The sequence below is a fragment of the Myotis davidii genome, unplaced genomic scaffold, assembly GCF_000327345.1.
Source record: "Myotis davidii unplaced genomic scaffold, ASM32734v1 scaffold187, whole genome shotgun sequence".
In the NCBI taxonomy this organism is placed as follows: domain Eukaryota; kingdom Metazoa; phylum Chordata; class Mammalia; order Chiroptera; family Vespertilionidae; genus Myotis; species Myotis davidii.
The window spans coordinates 6443067-6469209 of record NW_006383018.1 but is presented as its reverse complement, the minus strand read 5'-3'; the positions used below and the strand labels follow the sequence as shown (position 1 = coordinate 6469209).

Sequence of the window (26143 nt, the reverse complement as noted above, 5' to 3'; positions counted from 1 at the left end):
TCAGCATGCTGAGGATCTCTTGTTTACCATCCACCCCAGACGCAGACAGTGTTGTGGTGGAGGAAGAATAGGAGCGAGGCGCCCTGGGGACTGTGCCAGGCACGTCTCTGCTGTGGCTGGCTTTTATAGTTAATTATGGATCAGCCATAAGCATTCTGTAAACCTGGCTACTTAGCGGATTTTCTGACTTTTTCCTGACTTTTTTTTCTAATAAATATCCCAGCCTTCTCTCTGTTAACCAGGGTAGAGGATTCTTCTGTAGCTTGGGGCATGTGAAGAGAAGCATCATTGTACCCTTGGACCAGCGGTGCTGGTACCAGAGGTACTGGTAGCAGGTAGCTGTGGAGATGAGAGAGCCAATGGAACCGAGACAGATAAGGAAAGGGGTCCTGGGGGACTAAAATGGGCTCAATACTGGCTTATTTTATGTTTTTGAGTTAAAATAATTTCTACTTTAGTTTTTTTTTCTTTTCTTTTTTTAAAGGTGTTTACTGTAAAGTAGTGTGAGGTATGGGATATATAAAAGTGTATAAATTATGGCTCCTGCACTTAACTATTTCACAGTGCAATAAAAAGATAAAGTGTAATAAAAAGATAAAGCCATTATATGGATGATGAGTATTATATAGCATTAATTAGCAGGAAGATGATAAGGGGCTAATTATGTCTCCCTAGAGAGAGTCATTGACGTTCTAGGGAGGTAATGGTGTTTGAGCTGCATTTGAAGATGAGTAGGTGTTTATTTATCAAACAGAGAAGGCAGAAGAGGGTTCTGGGGCAAAGGAAGAACATTCCAGGCAAAGGGAGAGCTTGTGTGATATAAGAGTACCAGGAGTGTGGGGTGGCCCGGAGCATAGGGTTTTGGGCAGTGATACTGGAATGGTAAGTAGGGCAGGACTTGGTGTAGGACATTTCTCCATAAGGCCTTTGAACTTCATTATGCAGGCTGTTCTCGAGGTAAGTGCTGGCTAGTGTTTTGTCTGGGTGTGGAAATTAAAGACTAGGTGTGGTCAGTTTTGCTTCTGACATGAATTTTTTTGTCTGCCTAACACTTTTGATGCTGATTCATGTTAATTTACACAGATATGTATTTGATACCATTGTAATTAACCTAGTTATTATTAATAATAGGAAAGGAGCAAAGGGGAGGCCAAATAGCACAGGCATGTCCGCCATGCAAATAAAAATCATTCTCCCATGCGAATCTCAGAAAATTATTATTTTTTTAAATATATTTTATTGATTTTTTACAGAGAGGAAGGGAGAGTTAGAAACATTGATGAGAGAGAAACATCGATCGGCTGCCTCCTGCACACCTCCTACTGGGGATGTGCCCGCAACCAAGGGACATGCCCTTAACCAGAATCACACCCTGGGACCTTTCAGCTCACAGGCTGATGCTCCTATCCACTGAGCCAAACCGGGTAGGGCAGAAAATTGTTTTCCTTAAGATATCATAAGGACCCCAGTAGGAGATATCTTAATCTCTAGCTCTATCCATCCATCCATCTTTCCGTCCATCCATATTTATTATGAGGAATTGGCTTAAGCCATCCATTATAGAGGCTGAGCAGTCCCATGATATCTGCAAGCTGGAAACCCAGGACAACTGGTGAGGTAATTTGTTCAGGTCTGAAGGCCTGAGAACCAAGGAAGCTGACGATGTAAATCTCAGTCTGAGGGCCAGGAAAGGTATGTCCCAGTTCAAGCAAGGCGGCAGGAAAAAAGGGAGCAAATTCTTCCCTCCTCCAGCTTTTGTTCTATCAGGCCTTCGGTGGGTTGGATGATGCCCGTCCAACCCTGGGGAAGGCAGTCCACTACTGAGTCCACAGATTCAGGCGCACGTCATCCAGAAACACTTTCATAGCCACACCCAGAATGTTTAATCTGGGCACCTGCTGGCCAGTCAGGTTGACACAAAATTAACCATCACATTTAGTATCATATTGAGTTGTGCAAGGAATCCTAAAAGCCTCCCTGTTTTATAAGTATACGTTTAATTGTATTAAAACGTCTCAAAATTGTTAAGGAGAGAGGCTCAGGTCACTTGTAAAAGCTATTCACTGTGCTCTCCTTTCTCTTTGTCTGCCAGTATGGTTTCTGTCACCCATCTGTCCCTGTTCTTTGTGTAGCTTGCTGTCCTCCCTCCTCCACATCCCTCAAATCACTGCTGTGTCTCCAGGACCAAGAGGCCCTTTCCTGCTCCATAGGAAAATACATAATGTCTAAGTCATTTCTCAGCATTTCCCACAGCACCAGAGGCTCCACAAAGCACGAATGAGCAGGTCCCAATTACATGAGCTGGAGTGTAACATACTAAAGGCCAGACCTGGGGAATGCTGTGAAAAACCATCACAGGCCACCTAATGCTTACTGACCATTTCTGCTCTAGAATGAAGAGGACTCTACTAGAGCAGCATTTCATACCCCCTTCCGTACAACCCCACAGGAAGCCATGCAGTTAACAGTCTCTTCCAGCTCAGCCTGTCTGTCATCCTTCCTTTGTTTGTTTTTTTACTTGGAGGGTACATTTTAAAGTGGGGGAAATGAAACAAGGAAGGGCTTAGCATAGAAGAAGCAACAGGAGAGAGCTAGGTGGGGCTGCTTTAGCTCACTGGAAAGTCAGAGAAAGTGGGGAAGTCAGACAGGTTCGGGGTGAGCCCAGACAAGCTGCTTCTGCCCATTGCTCCCCTGGTTGCAAGTCTCCTGGTTCCCTCAGAGGTTAGGAGATGCCTGCCTGAGGCTGGGGGGTGGAGGGCGGGGGAGGGAAGAAGAGGGGGAAGGGAGAGGTACGAGTGTGCGAGTGTGCTCCCTGGAGGGAGAGGGTGCCTTGTCACCTTTTCTTGCATCGTTGATGTCCTTGAAGCAGAAATGGGCAAAAGAATTAGATTATATTCATCTATGACTTCATAATTAATCCTACTTTTAATAAAAGCCCTATATCCTTGCTAAAGAACAAGGCATGGGTTGTAATCCATAGTTTCTCAACCTCAGCACTGTTGATATTGTGGGCTGGACACTGTTGTAGGGGGTCATCTTGTGTACTACTTCAGCAGAACCCCTGTCCTCTACCAGTGAGGTGCCAGTAGCATCCCTCTCCCCGAGTAATGACAATCAAAATTGTCATCAGACACTGCCAGATGTCCCCAGTGGGGGAAAATAGACAAGCAGAGGAAGCTCAGAGCTGGAGAATTCCACCCCCAGAAAGGCAGGTAACACGCAGACAGGGCTCCTCCTCGCTGGTTGTACTCAGCTACTGGGGGCCATTGACATTCACAAGCTGTCAATCAGGCTAAGCTGCCCCCGTGGAGAAGCACTGGTATAAGCATGAGCCTTGGCGTACTTATGTTTGTTTTTTCCTTGAAATGATGGAAAATAACTCTTTGTGAAGAGAATATTATCATATCTGATATCCTTTGAATATTTCAGCTTTTCCACATATTAATCTTGCGATTGTGTACTTTCGAGAATAAAATATCTCTTCTCTCTCTCTTTTTTTAAAAACAGTATGCAAGCATTGAGAAAAATGGTGAATTTTTCATGTCTCCTAATGACTTTGTCACTCGCTATTTGAACATTTTTGGAGAAAGCCAGCCTAATTCAAAGACTGTGGAACTTTTAAGCGGTGTGGTGGATCAAACCAAAGATGGGTATGTTTATTGCTTATTGTCTCATTTAATATTTTTGTTTGAAACAGCTTTCTGTTGCTTTAAAGATTAGGAAGTCTGCATACACTTCCCATCTCTTAAGAGCATTTTCTCTACCTATTACAAGTAATACATTATTTTAGAAATAATAACTTTAATATTTCCTCCAGCATTTGTATCACAGATGGGGATTTTGCATGTGTATTTTTTTTATACAGTTTAAAGAACTACTTACAGTTTCATGGTACTGTTGTAGTTGATAAGTGGTATGAAGATATTCCAGAGTGTTTGTATTTATGTTGGTATTTTTCAAAGGAACTGTAAAATTGTGAGCAAATATGAAACATAGCTCTAAGAATATAACTTTTCTCTAATATTTCCCTCTGCTCCAATAACTTTTAAATCTAACATGTGATTAAATGCTACTAGTAACAGACTGCATGATATGATTCCAAATCCCCATGAAAAACGTGCTAACCAAGCTGGAAGAGAAAGACCGAGCCATCTAAAATTCAGTCGGACACTTGGCAAAATGCCTTGGGATTGTTTTTCCCGCCAGCCTTCTCGGTTTACATTTTAAACAGGAGTCTTGCCTAAGCTGTCTAGGATTGCCGTCGGCTTTTATCACCAAGTGCAGAAGTTTGGACTCTGCACCCTTGCTGATACGAACACCAGTGTCCCCTCACAGCCACATAGAACCCCCAGGAACCAGCCTCTCTGTGTAGACTGTGGTGGGCTCCCAGCCTTCCGCTCTCGCTGCTTGCCAGCACCTACCCCTTTGACAGAGTAGTTACCTGCCATTCTGGGGTGGCTCTTTCTAGCTCTGAGCCTTCATCTGTCACGTGTCTGATTTCCCCACATGTGTTGGTTTGAGATACAGCCAAAGTGAAATCTCTTGATGTACCGTGAATGCTCTCTGTTCTTACCAGCACTTCCCTCTTCTTAGTTACCTATCGGTTGTCCCATCACTCGTGGAAATAACCTGTTCAGAGTGGCAAGGAGTGGGGAGGACATAGGCACTTACACCTCCTGTTGTATCCTGGAGGATGGCTGCGTTATGCCTTCTCTCTCTGATCTGATAGCAGTTAATGGGGTTACTTCTGTGTTCTATCTCCACCCCAAGGTGGGGTCATTGCTAGGTGGTACAAGGAGAGTCTGAAATATATTTCATACTAGTCCACTAAAGCAAAAGGTAGATGGGACATAGAATTAGTCTAGCAAACATTTTTTTTTTTTGAGAAAATTTGGTTGCCTCCATACCTTCTGTGTTAATGATTCAGGTGAAGGGTGACCAACTTATGCAACATGAATTATCTGACTAAGTGATTAAGATCTTTTTCTGTTTCTTACTTGATAGCTTAAATTTTTTTAAACTACACAAAAATTGGAAGAATGCAATGAACACCCAATGTATGCTGTTCATCGGAATTGACTGACTGTTAACAGTTTTCCACCTTTATTCTCTCCTTTTACATTCACACTTTCTGCACACAAATGTGCACACACATAATTTCCTTTTTTTGCTGGACTATTAAATTGTAAATTGCAGCCATCATGAGACTTGAGCATTTATCTTCTAAGACTAAGAACATTCTCCTACACAACCACCACACTATGATCATATCTGGGAGAATTAATAATCATGCCAAATAACATTTGATATGTAGTCCATTTTCAAATATGCCAGATCGCTCTGTCCACCTCCTCTCTCAAATGCCTCATCTCCTTTTTCTAAAATCCAGAATCCAGTTAAGGTTTTTATATTACATTTAGTTTCTCTCTCTCTCTCTCTCTCTCTCTCTCTCTCTCCTCTCTCTCTTTGTTAATCCCCACTGGAGGATTTTCCCACTGATTTTTTTTTTTGACAGAGTGGAAGGGAGGGATGGGGGGAGAGAGAGAGAGAGAGAGAGAGAAACATCAATGTGAGAGAGAGACATCGATTGGTTGCCTCCTTACCAGGGCCCAGAATGTACATGCTCTTGGCAGGGAATCTAACCCTTGACCCTTCAGTGTGTGGGCCAATGCTCTACTATTGAGCCACACTGGCCAGGGCTGTATTAATCTAGAACAGATCCTTGCCTCTTAATGTTTTTTTTCATGACATTAACTTTTAAAATCCTGGCCCAGTGATTTTGTTGAAGGTCCCACATTCTAGACTTGTCTGATTCTTTCTTCACGCCTGCCTGTTAAACTTTGGGGTGCAGATTAGGACAGTCTCTGTACTACCTGCTGTATCTTAGGAGGCACGCTGTCCTAGCATTGATGATTCTAAGTTTGATCAGTTGCTAACAGTGGTATCCACTCAGTGATGGTGAACCTTTTGAGCTCGGCGTGTCAGCATTTTGAAAAACCCTAACTTAACTCTAGTGCCGTGTCACATATAGAAATTTTTTGATATTTGCAACCATAGTAAAACGAAGACTTATATTTTTTATATTTATTTTATATATTTAAATGCCATTTAACAAAGAAAAATCAACCAAAAAATGATTTTGCGTGTCACCTCTGACACGCGTGTCATAGGTTCGCCATCACTGCACTAGGTATTTCCATCGTATGGGGCCGTTTTTGTTTTGTAATTAGTATATAGAATACTTTGAGAATGTGTGGATGTCTTCTTTCATAGCAACTTTTCACCCCATAGTTTCAGCATCCATGATAATCCTTTTCTGAATCAGTTATTACACTGGGGTTTGAAAAATGGTGATTTAAAAAAAATCCCGTCTTTATTGTTTGCCATTGTTTGGTAAAGAAAAGCTTTCTTACCTCCATTACCTTTTCTTTCTCTCTTCACTTTTTATATCAGTACAAATTCATGGATTTGTTTATTTTAGATGCAATGTATTATCTATTACTGTTATGCCCTCAGATGCTAAAATTGTCCCAGTGTGGTCGGTGGGTGTGCCTGCAGGCTGGCTCCTGTCCCCTTAGCCTTTGAGTGCTCCTTGCTTTCAGCTCTAGGCCCACCATGGATTTTTCCTTCCTGGGGCCTGGAAATTGCTATTTTCTCTAAGAAGCCCTGATTCTTTTTAAATCGGAGTGGTGCTTAGAAGCAAAAATGGAGTACTGGCTTATTGTCACTAGGGTGTTACTGCATCTCTTTCTTTTCAGTGGGAAGAGCTGGGAAATACACTTTAAAAAAGTCAAAAGTTCATAGTGACATTTCCTATTTAAACTTGGCATAATCGGATTTTTCTGTCTTTTATTTTCTATTTCTCTCTCTCAGTGAGCATTTTGGTTTGTAATTAATGTATTTATGGGCATTAATTTGTGTAATTGTAATACCTTCTAATGTACTTTGCCTTCTTTTCCATCCTCACCCCCATTCACTTCTTCTATTTCTTTTTACATGTATACCCTCAGAAAACATAGCCTTAAATTCATTAGATGTAACAATGTGACATGCATTTTACCTATAGAATATAACATCATAACATAACATAACATAACATAATAAAAATAACATATTTTTTTCAAAAGCTTATAACACAGCTGCAATGTCGGCTTTGTTTTCCTGGTTTCTCAGATAAGGTAGACGAGGTGCTCGGTAATCAGGCAGTTTTCTGCCAAAAGGTGTCCAGGCTTGTCTGGCTGCAAAGACCTTGACCTTTCCCATGTTCCCCGCGGCCTCTTCTCTCGTAATCTCACAACCCTCTTTAACCTGACATTTTCTTTCAGGTTTCGTGTTATCTTAAATCCCAGTGTTTCTCTGTGACAGAGAAAATCTCCGATGGCCTCAATTTGTTGCCCTCTGGCTAACTTTTTCTTTTCCCCCAGTTGCAAAAAACAGTAGTAAGAGTGAACACCTCAGTTTCCAAAGGGAAAACAAAACAACCACCCATAATCTTATCTTGACACAGATGTTTGGAACGTTTTACTATCTTCCATGATTTGTTAATGTGCATCGATATTTTTCATAATTTGAATCTGCATTAATTGTAATTCTCTTGTAATCTTTTAGACTGTATCAATTAATTTTTATATTTCTGTATGCTGTTCATATGAACAGTACTAAATAGCTTCAGCATTTTCTATCAAATTAATGTACACTGCTTTATGAAATTCTGCCCTTACAGAGTTATTTCAATTTCTAGCTTTCTGAAATAGATAATATTGGAGTGAATATTTCCCCCCCTTTTCATTTAACTATTTCCTTAGAAAGAAATTCGAAGAGAAAGATTCCTGGGTCTAAGGATAGAACTATTTTATAGCTCACCATATATATTATGGTAATTCTTTCCAAAGGGACTAAGCAAATTGAAGAACTTATCCAAGTTATTTAAGCTTCCTGAGCTAGTCGGGCCAGTGTTCGAGGCGTGGCCTGCCCAAGGCCCATTCAGATATTCACGTACCGTTTTCCCTAACCCTCACCCTGATCCTGACCCACAATGCCTCAGTGTTTACTTCACAGGTATGATCACACATCTGTTCTCGATGGAAAACTGCAGTGCCTTTCTTTCCCCTTCCTTTCCCTTTCTTTGGAAGCACAGCATTTGTCAGGTTCACAAGTTTCAAATCATCATCCCTAATCAACCACTGTTCCTTGAGTCATTGTGACCACAGAGATTGGAGTGATGTGGCCACAAGCCAGGGACACCTGGGGCTACCCGAAGCTCGAAGAGGCAAGAAAGGATTCTCCCCTGCAGCATCTCCCTTTGTGGGGAGGGTGGCCCTGCTGGCACCTTGATTTCAGACTTCTGCTCCCCAGAACTGTGACAGGATGAATCTCTGGTTTGTTAAGCCACCCCATTTGTGGCACTGTGTTGTAGCAACCCTAGGAAATGAATACTCTCACATAGCTATTTTCTCTGGGTGATTAGAAAGCCTGTGGTTGCAAAGAATTTATTGGGGACAGCGACCAACCAGCCCGATTCCCCCCAAACAGCTTTTTTCTCTAGCGGCGTGGTAGCTTTTGGCTAGATCTAGACATTTTCTAGGCAGAGACCCCTGCACACTGCGGCACAGCATCTCCATGAGAGCACAGCCCCCTCCTGAAGGCCTCACCCACGTATAGGGTTGGGCTGAACTCTAGGTTGGATGCTAAACACCTGTGCACTGCATGGGCCTCCCAGAAAGGGGTCCCGTGTATCTGGGGCCTCACTCCTGGTTCTAATTTCATGTTTCATGAGGTTGGGACTTGGTCAGCCTTCCGTGCTGTGAGTTTCTTCCAGAGTGCTGGCCAGTCTGCCTTCAGCAGCTGTTGGAGAACCTCCTCTCTGTGCCTGCTCGGTGCTGTGTGCGGAGGATGACCGGTCAGTGGAAACACCATGGTGTCCCCTTGGATCTCCTTATTGACTGCAGCAGACAGCTGTTAATCCGAGAACTGCCACGAAACATGAATTGACGTTGTGATAAGTGTTGTGAAGGAGAGACATGGTGGGAGAGACAGTTAAGGGCTTCATGCTGGCTAGGAGGTCAGAAACGACTTCCCCAGGATGAGTGACATTTGAACTGTAGGAGTTTGGGTGGGTGATGGGCAGTGGCGGGGGGGAGCGGAGATCAGAAGACAGCATTGCAGATGGGGACCGGCAGTTTCCAAGGCCATGGTCACATTCAGAAATGCACGGGCTGGCATGGCCCCAGCATGGAAGCCGCAGGGCACGGTGGTGGGAGAGCGAGGCCGGGCAGGACTGTGGGGGAACTGGTACATCATATTAAGGATTTGGGGTTTTTGAGCGGTAGAGAGCCATCAGCATAATTTGAGTTGGGATTGGCAAGATTTGCCTCTGCTACAGCACGCTCTGTTAATGTTCTTTGATTTCACTGGTCCTCACCCCTCCCTCCTAATTGCCTGTTGTGTGTAGATTTCTCCGAATTCCACTGTTTTAATAGATTGAATGATGGCTGTACTCATTTTGTGAAGCACCTTGAGGGGAATGAGAGGAAACTCTGAAGGCTGAGTCTTGGAAACCTTTTGTTTGGTGGGGGTCCCTGGCCAGGAGGGCTTGTCACAGAATCTTGAGGGAGGAGGAGGAAGAGGAAGAGGAGGAGGAGGAGGAGGAGAGAGGGTCTCTAAAGCCTTCTCAGGCCCCCTCACCTTAGCTGAAGAGTGTGGATTCTCCGCTTGCTGTTGGATTTGTTTGTGTGGTTTTTGATGTCTTTTAAATTTAGTTATCCGTGTGATTTTGTTTAAAATAGGACTGAAGCTTTCTTTGTTTATCATCTAAGTGTAATTTTTATACATTGTTCACACAGCTATCTCCTAAGAACAAGGTAAGAGTAAAGATTGTGAGTATGTCCCTTTGTTCAAGCATTCTTGTTTCTATTTGTGGTTTGTTTTTGGTGTTAACTGGTGCTTATTAGAGAGGTCTTGCGCTCAAAGGCCGTTTCCACTAGTACCTGGTCTCCTCACCCGGAAAGATGAAATGGGGCCTGAATAATCCCGAGGGTTGGGTGCCTGGCCTCCTGGGCTCAGGATGCTCACTGCCTGTCACAGGTTCAATTCCTGCGTGTGTACAGTGGGCACTGGGTGGCTCTGCCATCTAACCGGCTTGCTAGGATCACATACAAATTGACCACAAAAACGTTTTATATCTCAAGTGTTATGCATGGAGTAAAAGGCCTATTCCTATCTTTGCACTCCACGATGAAACAAAAGTTGGCTCTTCTCTGCAAAAGGGGATGTCAGGAATCCATCCTCCCTCCTTTCCTCCCTCCCATTTTTTTTGGAATTGAACCTGTGACCCTTCGGTCCACAGGTCCACAATCTGACACTATTCACTGAGCCAAACCGGCTAGAACAGGAATTCTGGTTTCTTAAAGACAAGCTGACATGTCCATCTTATTACCTTGTCGGCACCCATTTTGTTGAATCAAAATGGTAGTAATGGAGTCAGCATGCACAAGTAATCCCTTTCTATTCCAAGTATAGAGACTCAGACCTGGGACAAATCCCATTTGGAGGCAGGAGGAATAAAGGTGTCAAAGAAGAAAAGATGAAAAAGAAATCTAGGTTTTCAAAATGTGTGGCTGTATCAATCAAGTGTGTTGTCTGCCTTTTCCATGTTTGCTATTTATCCTCCTGAGAAAAAACAACCAAACAAACACGGCCTTTTAAATACTTCACAAGGTGGAGGATCATATAACGTTGTTGATGATAAAATCATTTTTATATACCTGTTTGCACTTTGGGAGGCTGTGGCGATGAAATCCAGGCCCTGACCGCATGCTGGGAGCTAATGAGGTTTACAGTGGCAGCGCTTAAAGAGTATTAGGGGAATGTATTGAAACATCAGCAGTGCACAGTCTGAAGTACTCATCCTCTGTCCAATATAGTCCAGAATCAACATGAGGAGTTCGTTCACGCTGCTGACGAGGCACGTTTCCTGCACTTCTAGGGTGGACACAGATTTCAGATAAACACACGACATGCATAACCTATAGAATTAAGCAAAGGCACCTCTTTATTTCTTTAAAAAAAGAACTTGATCATAATCACCAGCAGTCACCTGCAAAGCTTAAATTTTCTTCTTAGTCATCAGACTCCCAAATTAATCTCCCAAAACAAAAAGCCTCATTAGCAGCTCTCATTGAATCAGTGTTATTTTTCTTCTTTCTCTCAAGGTGTCTGATTAACCCCCTTTCTTTTTGCATTACTCACTTTGTGTTAATATTTGATGTCTGTAATCATAGGGGGGTGCGTGCAATGTGGTGGCTAGACGCTGTCTGCGAGGAGTAAATTAAAAAAGAATTCTTAAAAAGGTTTGTATTATGTCGCTGGTATATTAGACAACCTTTAGGAATGTCAGGTGCCTGGGTTTATTTTTCTTTTTAATTCCAGAAAGGGTTGATTAATGACGAGGTGCTGATTTCACTTCTCATTCATATGTAGGACAGCCCTCCTCCCCCCCTGCCCCTGCTTCTGCATACAATCCAGGCCCTTTGGAGAGAGTTTTGCTGTCAAGGGAAGGTGAGAAATGGGGCCCTAGTTGGAGGGGGAGGAAGGTGAAGGAAGGGTCTTTTATTTTATTTTTTTAAAAAATATGTTTTATTGATTTTTTTACAGAGAGGAAGGGAGAGAGATAGAGAGTTAGAAACATCAATGAGAGAGAAACATCGATCAGCTGTCTCCTGCACATCTCCCACGGGGGATGTGCCCGCAACCCAGGTACATGTCCCTGACCAGAATTGAACTTGGGCCCTTTCAGTCCGCAGGCCGACGCTCTATCTACTGAGCCAAACCGGTTTCGGCATGAAGGAAGGGTCTTTTAAAGGTGGCCAGATAAACATCATGTATGCTGATGGGGTTGACTCTGTAGAAAAGGAAGTACTTCCGGTGTATTGTCTGCGAGGGGGTGGCCTCCTGTGAGAACACAGAGAGGTCCTACAAAACAGCTGTTCTCAGTGTGGGCAGTGGCACCCGGGAGTTTCGGAGACCTTTTCAGGGAATCCTGAGATCAGAACAGTTTATGGTAATGTTAAGTGTGATCTGCCGTTGTCACTGTGCTGTACTTGACAGGACGGTCCGAAAAGCACTGGTGGGTGAAACTGCTGGTTCTCGAACATCAACCACGCAGTGGCCAGCAAGCCAGTCAGAGCATCACTGTATTCCTCTCCAGCTCATGTTCACAGTGACAGCGGTCATCGGTGAGGATGCTGATTCTGCCTCAGAATGTTTCTGAAGAAGCAGAAGAAGCAGTAAAAGTCATTGATTTTTATTCAGTCTCACCCTTGAGTACACGTCATTTTAGAGTTCTCACAGTCGTGTGACAGTTGTTTTGAGTTGCTAGCTGAGTTAGTCATTTTCCATACCATGGAACAATCTTTGTATTTGAAAGTATTAAAATTTGGGTGTGACAGCTTCCCAATACTTAAAGACTTTTTTGATATGATTAGTGATGATATTAGTGATGTGACTTTTTAATATAGTGTAATGAAACCTGCCAACATTTGGAAAATCTACATAACTTAGGGAAAAAGATATTTTCCAGTTGACCAAGACATGGTCTTATGCATGGGGTAAAAAGTCTATTTAAAGTGTAGGCTGGATGCATGGATTTTAATAAAACAGAATGGGAAAAGTTCACAAGTACAGTTTCAGATTCCACATTGCAACTGGTCCTTAAGAAACTACCACTTTTGGGGACATGGTGTTGTATCATGGAAGAATATCCACAATGGTCTAAAACGGCCATGAAAATACACTAACTGTGGTCTGTGTAAGGCCGAGAGCCTCTGTATCCGTCATCCAACACAACACAACACACTACAGCAGATTGAACGCAGCCGCAGCTAAGTCAGTTAAGTCAGACATTTGAGAGATTTGCAAAGACATAAAATTGCTTTTTTCCCCCTCACTACATGTTTTAGAAAAATGTTTTCTTTAAAAAAAATATTTTTATTGATTTTAGAGAGAGAGAGAGAGGAAGGGAGAAAGAGAAACAGCAATTTGTTGTTTCACTTATTCATGCATTCATTGGTTGATTCTTATGTGTACCCTGACCAGGGATCAAACCCTCAATTTTGGCATATGGGGACAATGCTCCAACCACCTGAGTTACCTGACCGGGGTGAAAAGAGTTATTTTCAAACAAATATGTTATTTATATTGCCATATAAAAGGTTTATTCACTTTTTAATGAATTACTAAATATTTTTTAAATTTATCAACTCTAATTTCTTATATATGATTGGTATGGCCCACATAAATCAAAGCTCTTTGGGATCCTCAGTAATTCATAAGCATATAAAGGGGTCCTGAAATCCAAAAGTTTGAGAAATGTGCCTTGGCCAGTTGCTCAGTGGTTAGAGCATTGGCCTATTGACCCAAGGGTTGCGGGTTCGAATTCTGCCCCCAGTCAGGTTGCATGTGGGGGAGGAAATCAGTCTGTGTCTCACGTTGATATTTCTCGCTCTCTCCCCACCCCCTCCCTTCCACTCTCTCTGAAAAGCAATGGAAAAATATCTAAGTGGAGGATTAACAAAAATACAACAAAAACCCCCCACAAAAGTTTCGCCTTAGTGCGCACCAGAGCCAAGATCTCAGGGCTGCCTTTGGGATCTGAGACCGGTGATGTGGCCGGGAGGTACAGTGGCCTCTCTGGACTATGCCTCTAGGTTCCAAGTCGGGCTGGTCAGTGTGTCTGTGGTCCCCTCCCAGCACGGCCCCCCTCCCCCCCCCCCACTGCCACTTTTTTTTATTCTCTCTCATCATTGATGTTTATATCTTACTTTCCCTCTCGGAAATCAATAAAAATATATTAAAAAGAAAAGTGGAAGCACGGGTGGAGGATAGGGTAAAGATGTATAGATGTAGTAGTGGGATTTGGAGGAAGTTTTCTAACGATTTCCTTGGTTTTTCTATGGGAAATAGATGAGAGGGAGGATGGGGGTTGAGGTATTGGCAGTTTGAGGAGAGAGAAGAATATACCAAGTAGTCATCTTGAAGTGGGAGAGTGAATAGGCAAGGGAGCGGACTTGGTTGCTGGGCAGGATCCACTTGAGGGCTCACCAGAGGGTTTGTGGTCATGACATTTTAGGGCAGCTGTGAGCTCTCCAGCGAGTTCATCTGCTTAGCTCCTGTGGTAGAGTTGGAAGTGCTTGATGTAACCAGGTTGAGGGCTTCACCAATGAATAATAATCCCGTGAGGGAGAAGTGCCAGGGGGGTTAGGCACTTGTAATGATTGACTAGAGACTTAATCCTGATAAGGGGCAAAGAGGGGACCTCGGAGTAGGAGGCAGTGAGAAGGTGGGAAGCTTATTGAATTGTAGGTTCCAGAGCGGTTGAAGATTGTTGAAGTTGGGGTATAAGAGGGAGTGAGCAGGAAGACTAGAACATCATGGCCAAAAAGTGAGATGCAAGAATTTGAAAATAAGGAGGTATTGCAGTTATCGGTAATGGCAAAAGTCTAGAGTCTAACCATGGGAGTAGGTGACTGAAAAGGGGTGGAGAAAAAATGATTGGAAGAGAGGAATTCAAGTAATTGGAAGGCTGAGGTATTTGAAGGATTCATATATTGAAGGATAGGTGTACCTAAAATATTAAGAATTAAGATAGGAGTAGGGTAGGAGAGTGTGTCAGCTAGCCAGGAATTAAAACATGGTGGGGATACAAACCAGGAGTTCTTAGGTGACAGAAACACAGAGGGGTGCTGAGTGATAGAGTCAGATGATGTGAGTATTTAAACTGGGGTAGAAGACAGACGGGTTGGGGGATGCTCTGGAAGAGGCAATGAGAAGGAAGGAGGAACCTACTCTTCTCAACCCTGGTGCAACCAGGACTGCAGAGCAAAGTCCCTCTCTGTTTAAGAGGGGGCTGCATAGGAAGCATGGTCCTCAAGGAAGAGCCAGGTACTGGTTAGAGCAAGAATGTGGAGGGTTATGCAGAGGATTCCTCTGAAAGGGATTTCCTTCAGCAACCGGTTTGAGCATGGGATTTTGCTTATTGTGAACTGTGAAATCTCGAGGGCACAGTGGAAGGGATTCTGGGGGATGGCGACAGAATAGGGGACATGCAGAGCCCCATGGGGATTAGCTGTGGGTGATAAAGGGTAGCCAGGGGGTGTTGGGTTGCCAGTGAAACCAACATGCACAGGACAAAGGACAGAAAGGGCTTAGCCCTGGTGGGCTTCAGATTGTGTGCGCTGGGAGATGAGGGTTTGCAGAGAGGCAAGGAAGCCTGGGGAGGAGCAATTTTGTTCCTTGAAGAACTTTTAAATAAAAATATTCTGTGGGATTGGAGTTCTGCTGATGTTTTCTTCCTAGATGGTTAGAATAAAGGATGAAGGAAGCAAATAGTTACTGACCACATAGAAGATTCCAGATCTGGTGCTAACGATTGCCACCCATTTTCTTATTTAATCCTCATAAATCCTTAAGATAGGTACTTTCACCCATCACTGCCAGAGGGTGGTACAGAGTTTAAATAATTTGCTCAAAGTTGTATAGCTAGTGAACTAGAATTTGGACCTAGTTTTTTTTTTAAATATTTGTGCCCAACCTGCCCTACCATGAGCTTTTTGTGGTGAGAGAAATATATTAAATATAGAGCTTTGGCTCAGCCAATGTGGCTCTGCGGTTGAGCATTGAACTATGAACCAGGAGGTCACGGTTTGATTCTTGGTCAGGCAGCTGGTCATTGATTCTCATCATTGATGTTTCTATCTCTCTCTCCCTCTCCCTTCCTCTCTGAAATCAATAAAAATACATATTTAAAGCATAGATCTTTGCATGAGAAATTTGCATCTGTCTTTGCTTAAAAGTTGTGATGCACTTTGCAAGTTTCTTAGCCTCCAAGACTAATTATTTGGCCAATGTAAAAGTACTACCCCAACTCATCCACACCCACAGACTTAGGAAACACTGTCACCACATTCCTCACAAATTTTTTAAACCAAGGAATCGTTTTTGGAATACTTTCCCTTTTAGTATTCTTACACTCAACCTTGAGGTACCATTGCATACATATTTTCAGTAACGATAAGCCCTTCTTCTGTATTATTCCAGGCATGTGAAGGTGCTCCGAAAATGTTTGAATGAGCAAGTACTGTTCCTTCCACCTTCCTTGTTTGGTTGTCTGCTCTTACTTTATCTTCACCTGAGGTATTTAAAACTCACATCTAGCCTGGGTGATGTGGCTCCGTGGTTGAGCACCGAACTTTGAAGCAGGAGGTCATGGTTCATTCCTGGTTAAGACACATCCTCGGATTGTGAGTTCGACCCCCAGTGTGGGGCTTGCTGAAGGCAGCCGATCAATGATTCTCTCTCTTCATTGATGTTTCTATCTCTCTCTCTGAAATCAATAAAATTTTATTTAAGCCCTAACCAGTTTGGCTCAGTGGATAGAGCGTCAGCCTGTGGACTGAAGGGTCCTAGGTTCGATTCTGTTCACGGGCATGTACCTTGGTTTCGGGCACATCCCCAGTAGGGGGTGTGCAGGAGGCAGCTGATTAATCTTTCTCTCTCATCGATGTTTCTAACTCTCTATCCCTCTCCCTTCCTCTCTGTAAAAAATCAATAAAATATATTTAAAAATACATATATATTTAAAAAACAACAACTCAAATCTAAAATTGTAAAGGAAGGGAAATCTTGTGTAAGTTCTATTTCCTGGCTACTTGCAAATCTGTTCCTCTAACAATCTGAGTGTCATAGGCATGGGATGTGGCTGTTGCTTAAATTAAAAGTCTTGTGCTAAGCTGTGAGGTGTTCCTGAAGTGAAACGTGAGGAGATTTAGTGCCTATTACTTTCCCATTGATTGTGGCATAATTGTCAGTGAGTCACTTCCTACTAAATAGAGTGAGAGTCTCAAATTAAATTTAATGAAGGTTTTTAACTTTCTCAGATATTCTAGAATAACAGTATCTGAAATAAAGCATATATGGTAAGGTAACATGGTTTTGTGGTAAAATCAAGAGAACCTCAATATTTGAGAAACTTAAGTTAATTTCATATTATTAATTCATTTTGTAGTAGGCAGTTAGACATGAGCAGAGCAAGGACGATGGGTCAGGTACAGAAGGTCACCAGGGCGGAAAGCCTCAGGGGCCTGGTATCAGGCAAAACTAGGAAAACCTTTACTCCTCTAGCGTATCGCCCATCATGTGGTTTAGAACCCCTGACCTTTCATTTCGCTGGTCATGCGGTTGGGACCCTCCGCTGGCCTTTCCTCTCCTGGCATGTTGCTAGTTATGTGGGGGAACATACAAGAGGGCCAGAGAATAGCCCTTAAGCATTAAGCTCCCAAGACAATGAGGTTCTGACCCATAGCTATGCCATAGCAGACATCTGGACCAGCTGCATTGACTAATGACCCCCTGCCCTGGCTCCCACCAATCAGTAGAGATCATGACCCTGAAGGACACACCTGGAAAGCTGATGAATGAATATTCTATTGAGGTCCCCTGAAGACCAGGACTCAGCATTGCTCTCTATGGAGCACACCAGCACCTTTCCCAACCCCATTCCCCCAGGCCCACTTTCCTTGCCTCTTTCTTTCTCCTAAGCTCCAGGGGCCCTTCTTTTGTCTCTGTAAATGTTTCCCCGAGCCCTTTTTTCCTACCACTCACTTCTACCTCTGTGACTTTCTAAATAAGCTTTCTCTTATAGTTTGAGTCTTGGCTCTGAATTCTTTCCTAGTTAGAGCTCAAGTACCAAGGTTGCTGAGCCAAGGTTTGGTCTGACCCCACTGGCTAACACTTGGTGCTGTTCTTGCTGCCAACAATTTAACAGGTATATATTGGCACATAGTTCTTATGTAGCAAATAGATAACATAAACCAGTAGATATGTATGATATGGAGGCAGCTATCTACTAACGCAAAGGAGTGTTTTTAGAAATCACAATCAGGCAACTATCTGTGCTTCTTACTTTTGGGTTGTCATTGCTTTTGGGTCTTTTCAATGGCTAGTTGGGGAAAAAGTCTTCAGTTCATACTGGTATATCAATTTCAAACTTAAAAAATTGACAAAATTAAATTCAAAGTATTTTTTATTATTACTTACATCGTTATTCTTTCATTGAAAGTCTTGGTTACCAGCAGCATTTACATATTTACATATATGCAAGATGTAGGATATATTTAAAATAACACCAGTATTGCTGCTAACAGTTAATTAGTGAATGAAATTTAAGATGTCTTTTCAGCTCTATTTGTGTTTAGAATGTATTCCACTAAATACATACAGTGAAAAGACTGTGTTCTAAGGTTATCTAGATATATATAAAAGCCTAAGCGACCGTTGGACCATTTAACTGGTAGTTAATGACTCACACTGACCAGACACTCAATGCACAGGCATGGAAACATGGAACAGACTGATGAATCTCAGAGGGAAGAGGGGAGGAGAGAGGGCGGGAAGAGATTAACCAAAGATCTTACATGCATATTCTAGAGGCCTAGTGCCTGGGGTCCCTCAGCCTGGCCTTTGGGGTCGGGCCAAAACTGGTCTGGTGCATAGATTCGTGCATTGGTGAGGTCCCTCAGCTTGGCCTGTGGGGTCCGGGCTGAAACTGGCAATCCAACATTCCCCAAGGGGTCCTGATTGTGACAGGGTACAGGCCAGGCTGAGGAGCCCCATTGGTGCACAAATCTGTGCACCAGGCCTCTAGTTTAAAATAATTCATTTTTCTGTGGTTTTGCCACCAACTTTCTATATGGTTAGGTTCATTCGTTTCAGTTTGTTTTCAGTTTTTAAGGGTTTTTTTTAGACTTAATTTAATTTTTGAATAGGTAAAACATATGCTTCCCAAGTGAAAACTATAACAGAAGCAAGGTATCCTCAGAAAAGTCTGACTTAACATGCCTGTCCCTCTCCACTCTGTCTTATCTCTCCCTTTAGAGTTCACTCTCATTAACTTTAGTTTTTGGCTTCTCCTTCCATAGGGTGTTTAAGTAAATATAAGTAAATTGGTATGTATGTATGTATGTTCATGTTTATATTTCTCTCCCTATTTATACCTGCAAGCTTTCTAAATTATATTATACTAGAGGCCCAGTGCACCAGTGGGGTCCCTCAGCCTGGCCTGCAGGGATTGAGCTAAAACTGTCTCTCCAACATCCCTAAGGGGTCCCGCCCGGATTGCGAGAGGGCAGTTCTCGGGTGATGCACCCTGGAATCGGGCTCCCTCCTCTCAGGTTCTGGGTGTATCACCCGAGTACTGTAGCTGCCAAGTCTCCACAACTTGGCAGGTCCTGCATTGAGCATCTGCCCCCTAGTGGTCAGTGTGCATCATAGCTACCAGTTGGACGGTTGAAAGGTCAATGGTTGCTTAGGCTTTTATATATATAGATTCTATTCTATTCTATTTTATTCTATTCTATTCTAATTATATGTTCCTATGAGAGAGTATATGTATATGCATATGTGCATATGTATTATTGGATCTCAATATAGTGAGAGAGGGTGGGGACAGAGAGGGAGAGGTATAGGAATTGGTTCATGAGAGTATGGAGGAAAGTCAGTGGTACAGTTCAGTCTCAATCCAAGAGCCTGAGAACCAGGGGAACCGATGGTGTAAGCTCCATTCTGAGGGCCTTTGCACTTCCTCTTCCCCTAAGATAGTCACCTCCTTAAGGTCTGTTCTGATGACACCTTAGGGAGGCTGTCCCTAAAAACACTGTTTTAAATTGAACCCCAAAACTCCTTCCCCCTTTTACTGTAGTATTTCTTGTAGTGATTCTCTTGTAACAAAAGACCTTAATGTTTTGATTGTTGTCTCCTGCTGGACCTTCTCACACACGCTGGACTGGAAGCTTCAGGAAGGTAGGGATTGTGCCTCTTCTGCTCACTGCTGAATCTGCAGGTCCTTGAACAGTGTGGCTGGCCTCATGAGCCACATGCGGCTCTTTGGCCCCTGAGTGTGGCTCTTCCTAAGCCTTAGGAGTACCCTAATTAAGTTAATAACAATGTACTTACCTATATCGTTTAAGTTTAAAAAATTTGGCTCTCTAAAGGAATTTCAATCTTACTGTTGATATTTGGCTCTGTTGACTAATGAGTTTGCTGACCACTGGTCTAGGGTTGTTTTCGTTTTTATAAAATCTATTCTTTGTACCGAAAAACCACCCTTAGGATTAGGTTCTTGATTTTGTTTGAGACTCCTGCCCTTCCCCTTTAGCCCCCTGGGAAGGCCAAGGTGTTTGCTGATCAATGTGTTCTGAGGAGTTACAGTCTTTTGCTGTGGAATTAAATAAATGCATCCCTGTCTCTTCTCTTTTACGAAATTTGAGTTCACCTTATCCTTCCAGTTATTACTTTAGAATATAATACAATGTTTAACATTGACTAAAGGAGTTGCATTCCCATTTGGGGAAAACGCCCCTTGAAAGTCCCCGAGAATTGGCTGGCCATGTGATTCATATTGAAACCCTCTATCGCTTTATGGTTTTCTGATCAGTTCTCTCTCCTTTTGAAAGTCAGGAAGTAAAACAGTCACCCACCTATTGAAGGAAAAAGCATTAAACTCAGATGTTGCTTTTCCCACAATGAGCAATAATTGTACCTAGAAAAAACCAGAGAGCCTTGCAAGTCTTGTAGCTTAATTTGCTTTTGCAAAAATATAAAGTACTCCCACCACTTTCTAATTCTGATTGTTCGTTACTATTGCTGTTCTGTGTTGTAATTGCCTGCTTTAAAAAAAGCTTGGTGTTGTGTGAGCCCTTTAGAAACAGTGCTTGCTAATGGGTGCAGAGCTTGTGTGGAATAGGATGGGAAACCACGCTGGATCAATTGGGACAGAAAATTTTTCTTTCCTTGCCTGTTTTTCAACATTTATATAGGTACTTCCAGGCAGTAAAATAAAATTTACCTGGGTAGACCAGGCTCAGACAGTTATAATAAATGCTTTTTGTTATTTTCATGAGAATCGACGTTCATGGGTGGCCTGTGTTAATAGGTGAACTCATTGTTCATGATTATTAGTATTGTGAAACATAGTTAAATATGAAAAATTTATGTTTCTTTCTTTACTAGATCTTGGCAAGTTCTTAGACAAGCAAAGTACGTTCATATAGTTAACTTTTAATTAATCTGTATTGGGAATAGGGATGAAAATAGCATTCTGTTTATTTTGGATTTGGGGTAAAAGCCAGAAAGATGACTTAATCAGAATATTGTAAGCAGAAATCACTATTTATTTCAGTTCTCATTAATAATGTTTCTTGAGTTACTAGGTTACTTTTCCCAGTAATGATAGTTGGTACAATTTAGTTTTAAGTTTTATCTGAAACCCTAAAGCTTCTTAGATAATCATTCAGAACACGAATTGTCATGGAGGCTTCAGAGAAGTAACTGAATCTATACTGATTCCAATATATCTTGAAAATATTTTACTTAAAATTTATTCTTGGTATCAGTTTGTTCCTCATGATTAACCTCATTTCAAAGCAGAGTGCTGAAACCAAAATGGAATATACATTTACTATCAAATAATTTTTTCTTTGCTCACCACATCTCCACCCCTGCACTGAACATGGTGATTGAGGTTTCATTCACCTTTGCAAACAGCTGCGTGAATAATTGTGGGTCAGTGGGAGGTAGAACATACAACTACTCAAGGCTAAGTCACTCCATTTCATGTGGCCATTTCTTTCTTACTTGGGATTAGGAAACAGATGTAGGAAGAAGAAAGAGATCCCAGTTCATCGTCATAATTGTAGTCTCTGGGATCTCAATCCCCATTACCAAGAACTCATTTGTTCTGGGCAGAGATTTCTCTTTAGTTATTCTTAAGTTGACTATAGACAGTTTGGGGGCTGCCTCCTAAACCTTAACCAGTTCTTCCGCCCCCACTTCTAGGATTTTGGAGCCAGCCTTTCTCCTGTAGAGGGAAAGGTGAGAAAATGTATTGGAGGTAGCTTTGCCTTTTGATGATTCATTTTGTTTTTGTATGTGTCCTTTAACAACGAAAAGTTGGAGGCCCTTTGTAATGCAGACGATAGAGCACAAATTGCAGTTGCTTAGAGGCTGAGAATTTAGTTTTACATGGAATTATGATGTGTCTCAGGAAAATTATGATTCCAGGGTTTAAAAGTGGTGATGTCGTTTGGAAAGGGAGAGCTCTTAGAGCTGAGACTGTTGTAAAGCAAGCACATTGTTTTTCCTAGACACAGGTGCTTGTTCGGGGTGGCATGGGATGAGGGGCTGATGGAAATGATTAGGAATGGCTGCTCCTCCTAACGCTGGCATTGCTCCAGAACAGCCTGTATGAACCATATATTACCGTATCTAAACTACTGGACACTCCATTACATCTTTAGTATTTAAGATACGGCAAGTAAGGCACAGTGTATCCTGTGCCTTCTATTTATTACTATGTGCTTTGATTTTTAAATGCCTTATTCAATAAATTTATTGTTACTGAACTCAAGTGCCTCCCCCACCCTTAGAAAGGAGGATGAAACAGTCTTTGGTTGAGATGAAATTGATGGAAATATTTTACAACTTTGGATAAATTTTAAAAACCTGATCTTCCTATGCTTACAGTGACTATTATGACCCTGTCGATGAAAATTGTTACCCCTGAAACTAGGTCTGAGTTCTCTTTTGGTAACAGAAATTTCTGCAAATTCAATTTGGAATCAACATGTGGGCACTTTTTTTTCTCTCCTTCGTCTTTTTCATGGTCTTAAGTACAGAAAAGCATAATCAATTTTAAGCTTCTTATAAATGATGGAGCACTTGTTTATATGGGTAAAATGACTCTATCTAAGTAGTGTATTGAAGTTCATGTTAATGTTTGCTATTTAATGACACCTAATGATATTCAATGAAGGGTTATGCTAAACCGGAGAGAAAATGTGTTACCCCGGCAACTGCTGCAGGCAGACTTGGAGATTTGGGCATATGGCCCTGTAGTACACATTATTTCAGCATCTTTAAGCATAAAGAACCACACACGTAATTGACTGTGAAAAATTACTGCTCAGTTACTGTATTGTATGGTCATAATAGAAGTAAATGAATATGTCATTGTTGTTGGAACAAGTCTGTTGGGAATCACTTGTAGACTGTACTGTTTAAGAAGGAAAAATACAATAAGAAGAAAATAGCTGGTTTAATTAACATGTAAAATTGGGTTAATTTGAATTCAGCTGGCACAGTAGATATTAATGTTGGCTGTTGTGTGCATGTGTGATATTCTGGCTAAAGCCTGTGTACTTCTATTTCTTCTTGCCCACACTATGAATAATTTCATTTTAAAAAATATGATAAAGGCTGCTTTAGTCACTTAATGTTTGCTTTGCCAGTAGCTTATGTTACATTTCCATCAAAAAAGGTTTCTGTGTGGGTCCAAAACGTAGGATTTGTAACTGAACGGAAGAACACGTTAAAATGTTCCTGAGTAACTGATAATGTCTCTCAGAGAGGAATCAGTAAAACTGGTGTCATGTAGTTTCTAAAAACTGAAAATGGCACTTTTGCTCCTCACTTTGGTGTCCATGCTTAGGTGCCTTTTGTTTTCAAATCTTGTTTTACTCATCGTTTCCTTGCGTAAGAGATTAAGAAAAACACTTGGAGAAAGGCATTATGTTCCAATTTAAAAAATCACTTAACCCTTTTCTTTTAAAGTGTTATTTGAGCAAGGAACACGCATAGGTAATATGGACCTCTTTAAAAGTATGCTTGAGGAAGTTCTGTCCCTCAGGCTGTCCTCTGTGCCTTAGGCACCCAGAGTCTCTTGAGTGGAGGGTACTTTTTGTGCTTTTCAGCTTTCAACCAAGGGAACAAGCAAACTGGAGACCGAAGTCAGATAAACAAAGGGTTTGGCAGTGCCTGCTCCACAGGAAGCGTTAGAAGCTGGTTACCCAGTGGCAATTGAACAACTAACCTGCTACCTTTTGCAGTGTTTGCCAGCACACAGTGGTCACTTAAAAAATGCTAGTTAATAAATCTGTGTGCCTGCTGGCTTTCAGCTACTGATTTCTTATCTGTGGTTTATCTCCCTGTTACTGTTCTTCATTTGCCATTTTAATAAAGTCGAAGTCTCCTCATCCAGCCTTAATTAAAAGAACAGGGAAGATGTAGAAAACCTAGATTTTAAAAAAAACTACTTTGCTTGCCTAATTGATTTTCCAATACGGTTTACAACTACTTTCCCTCTTTTTATGCCAATGTTCTTTCTTTCCCCCTTTAAAGGCAATGCCCAGTTAAAAATGATGTGTGTGCGTGTTTTAACTTAGTACACTTGTCCTTTAAAAATCCAAGTCCGTGGGTAGATCTCAAAATACTGTTTAACCCATGATGTAAGTAAAATACCGAATGTTTTTGATGCACCTTAAATTCTGCTCTCAAAATTGGTAATTTTATAAAATAGAATAATGTGATATGATGAGATAGTTTTTAAATAATGTTTATTAGTGGTCCCAGCCTGGTGGCTCAGTTGGTGGGAGAATTGTCCCATACACCAAAAAGGTTGCGGGTTTGATTCCTGGTCAGGGCGCATACCTAGGTTGCAGTTTCAATCCCCAGTTGGGGTGCATACTTATCGATGTTTCTCTCTCTTCCCCTCTGTCTTCCTCCCGTCTTCTCTCTCTGAAATCAGTAAACATCTCCTCAGATGAGAATTTTAAAAAAGGATGTCTATTAGAAATAGGGTATCAATCTAGAGTCTTACGAAGATAAAGAATATGATTTGTCTCTAGTTTTAAAAAGCTTGGTGATTCTCTTCCTTGATGCAGTGTCACTCTTGTGGGGATTGGCCACGATTAGAGTGTCTTTATCACTCAAAGGTCTAAAGATGGGCTATTTTGGGGTGTGTGACAGGACAAGGGAACGCATTCTCCTGAGGTTGCCTGGCAGTATTATTTAACAGAGAGGAGAAGGGGGATTGGGGAATAGAAGATGTGTAGGCGAAAGACATTTTCTAGGGTGTAATTGAATGAGCTATTAGCAACAGTGAAGTAGAAGGGATGGATCGCACCTGGTAAAGATGTGCGATCCCTCTGGTAAGGAAGAACATGCAGGTGGTACAAGAACGCCCTCCATAAATCCCACCAGTTGGCACAGTCAGCCTTGGGCAGCTCAAGTGCTACATGGAGTGAAATCCAAGGCAGCGGACAGACAGGTACATCTGGAAGTGTGGGTGTATCACTTACTGCATTAAGCTCACAAGTACGAGGGCCTATATATTTATCTTTTTTTTTTTTTTGGCAATATGGAGGCAGTGATATGTGCAGGGGCTGTATTTATAGGCTACATTCATGATAACAATACAGTAAAGTCTCTAATAAAATCTTTAATAGGTTTTTAAAGCCAGGCAGTCATAGCCTACTTGTTTGAACGCTATTCAATCTGCCAGATTTCATTGGAGCCAATGAATTTAAATAGGCCCTTGGCAAATGCCGCAGTGAGATTTGAACCCAAGTGAGCGGTGGAGCTGAAGCCCAGCTGGCCTCAGAACAGATGCCCTCCCGGGAATGCCAGGGCTGTGCCAGAGCCGGAGTGGCACGGAAGGCTCCCTCTAACTGAAAGTGGAAGAGAATGAGATGGTAGAGTGAAAGGCATGGGAGACAGCACCTTTCATAGGTCAGGAATGGAGGCCGCCTCCAACTTGCCTGGCAAGATCAGTCAGGCAAAGGGAACACCATAACTCAGGTCTCTTTCCCCTTATTACTGATGGTTTTTAGAATATAAAATTAGGTGATAATGCATTGTCACTGTTAAGAAATTTACATATTGGGGCTGTGAAGCTTAGATTTTTTGCTCACTGACCATCAACGGGCATATGACATAAAATCTTTATGAGCTCCGTCATCATCTACTTAGATAGTAGTGATCATATCTTCAGGAACCTCGGGGCCTTAGAGCCTGTCTGTGATTCTGGCTGCCATGGCCCCTGCAGCCACCGGCCACCCAGGGTCCCCATCTGGCACCTGAATTCTGCCCCTGGGCTTTAAAAACTTCCAGGACAAGCCTACCCCCCAGCTCTATCTAGAAAACATATCCTGCTACAACTCCAGTCCAGCCCACTGCAGCCACTTTCTTTTCTTTTTAAAAAAATTCTTTTTATTAGTTAAGGTATTACAAATGTGTCCTCATCCCCCCCCCCCCCATT

The 26143-nt window shown here is 42.1% G+C and overlaps 1 protein-coding gene across 2 annotated transcripts in view; it reads left to right on the top strand.

Annotated features, from left to right (window-relative positions):
- SLC25A13 (solute carrier family 25 (aspartate/glutamate carrier), member 13) overlaps nucleotides 1-26143 on the top strand; it is a 132979-nt gene that overhangs the window by 2651 nt on the left and 104185 nt on the right. For both annotated transcript variants that reach the window (XM_015558316.1, XM_015558315.1), the window contains exon 2: nucleotides 3508-3650. In XM_015558316.1, coding sequence (XP_015413802.1) covers nucleotides 3647-3650 — 4 coding nt within the window. In that variant the 5' untranslated portion in view covers nucleotides 3508-3646. The remainder of the gene's footprint in view (nucleotides 1-3507; nucleotides 3651-26143) is intronic.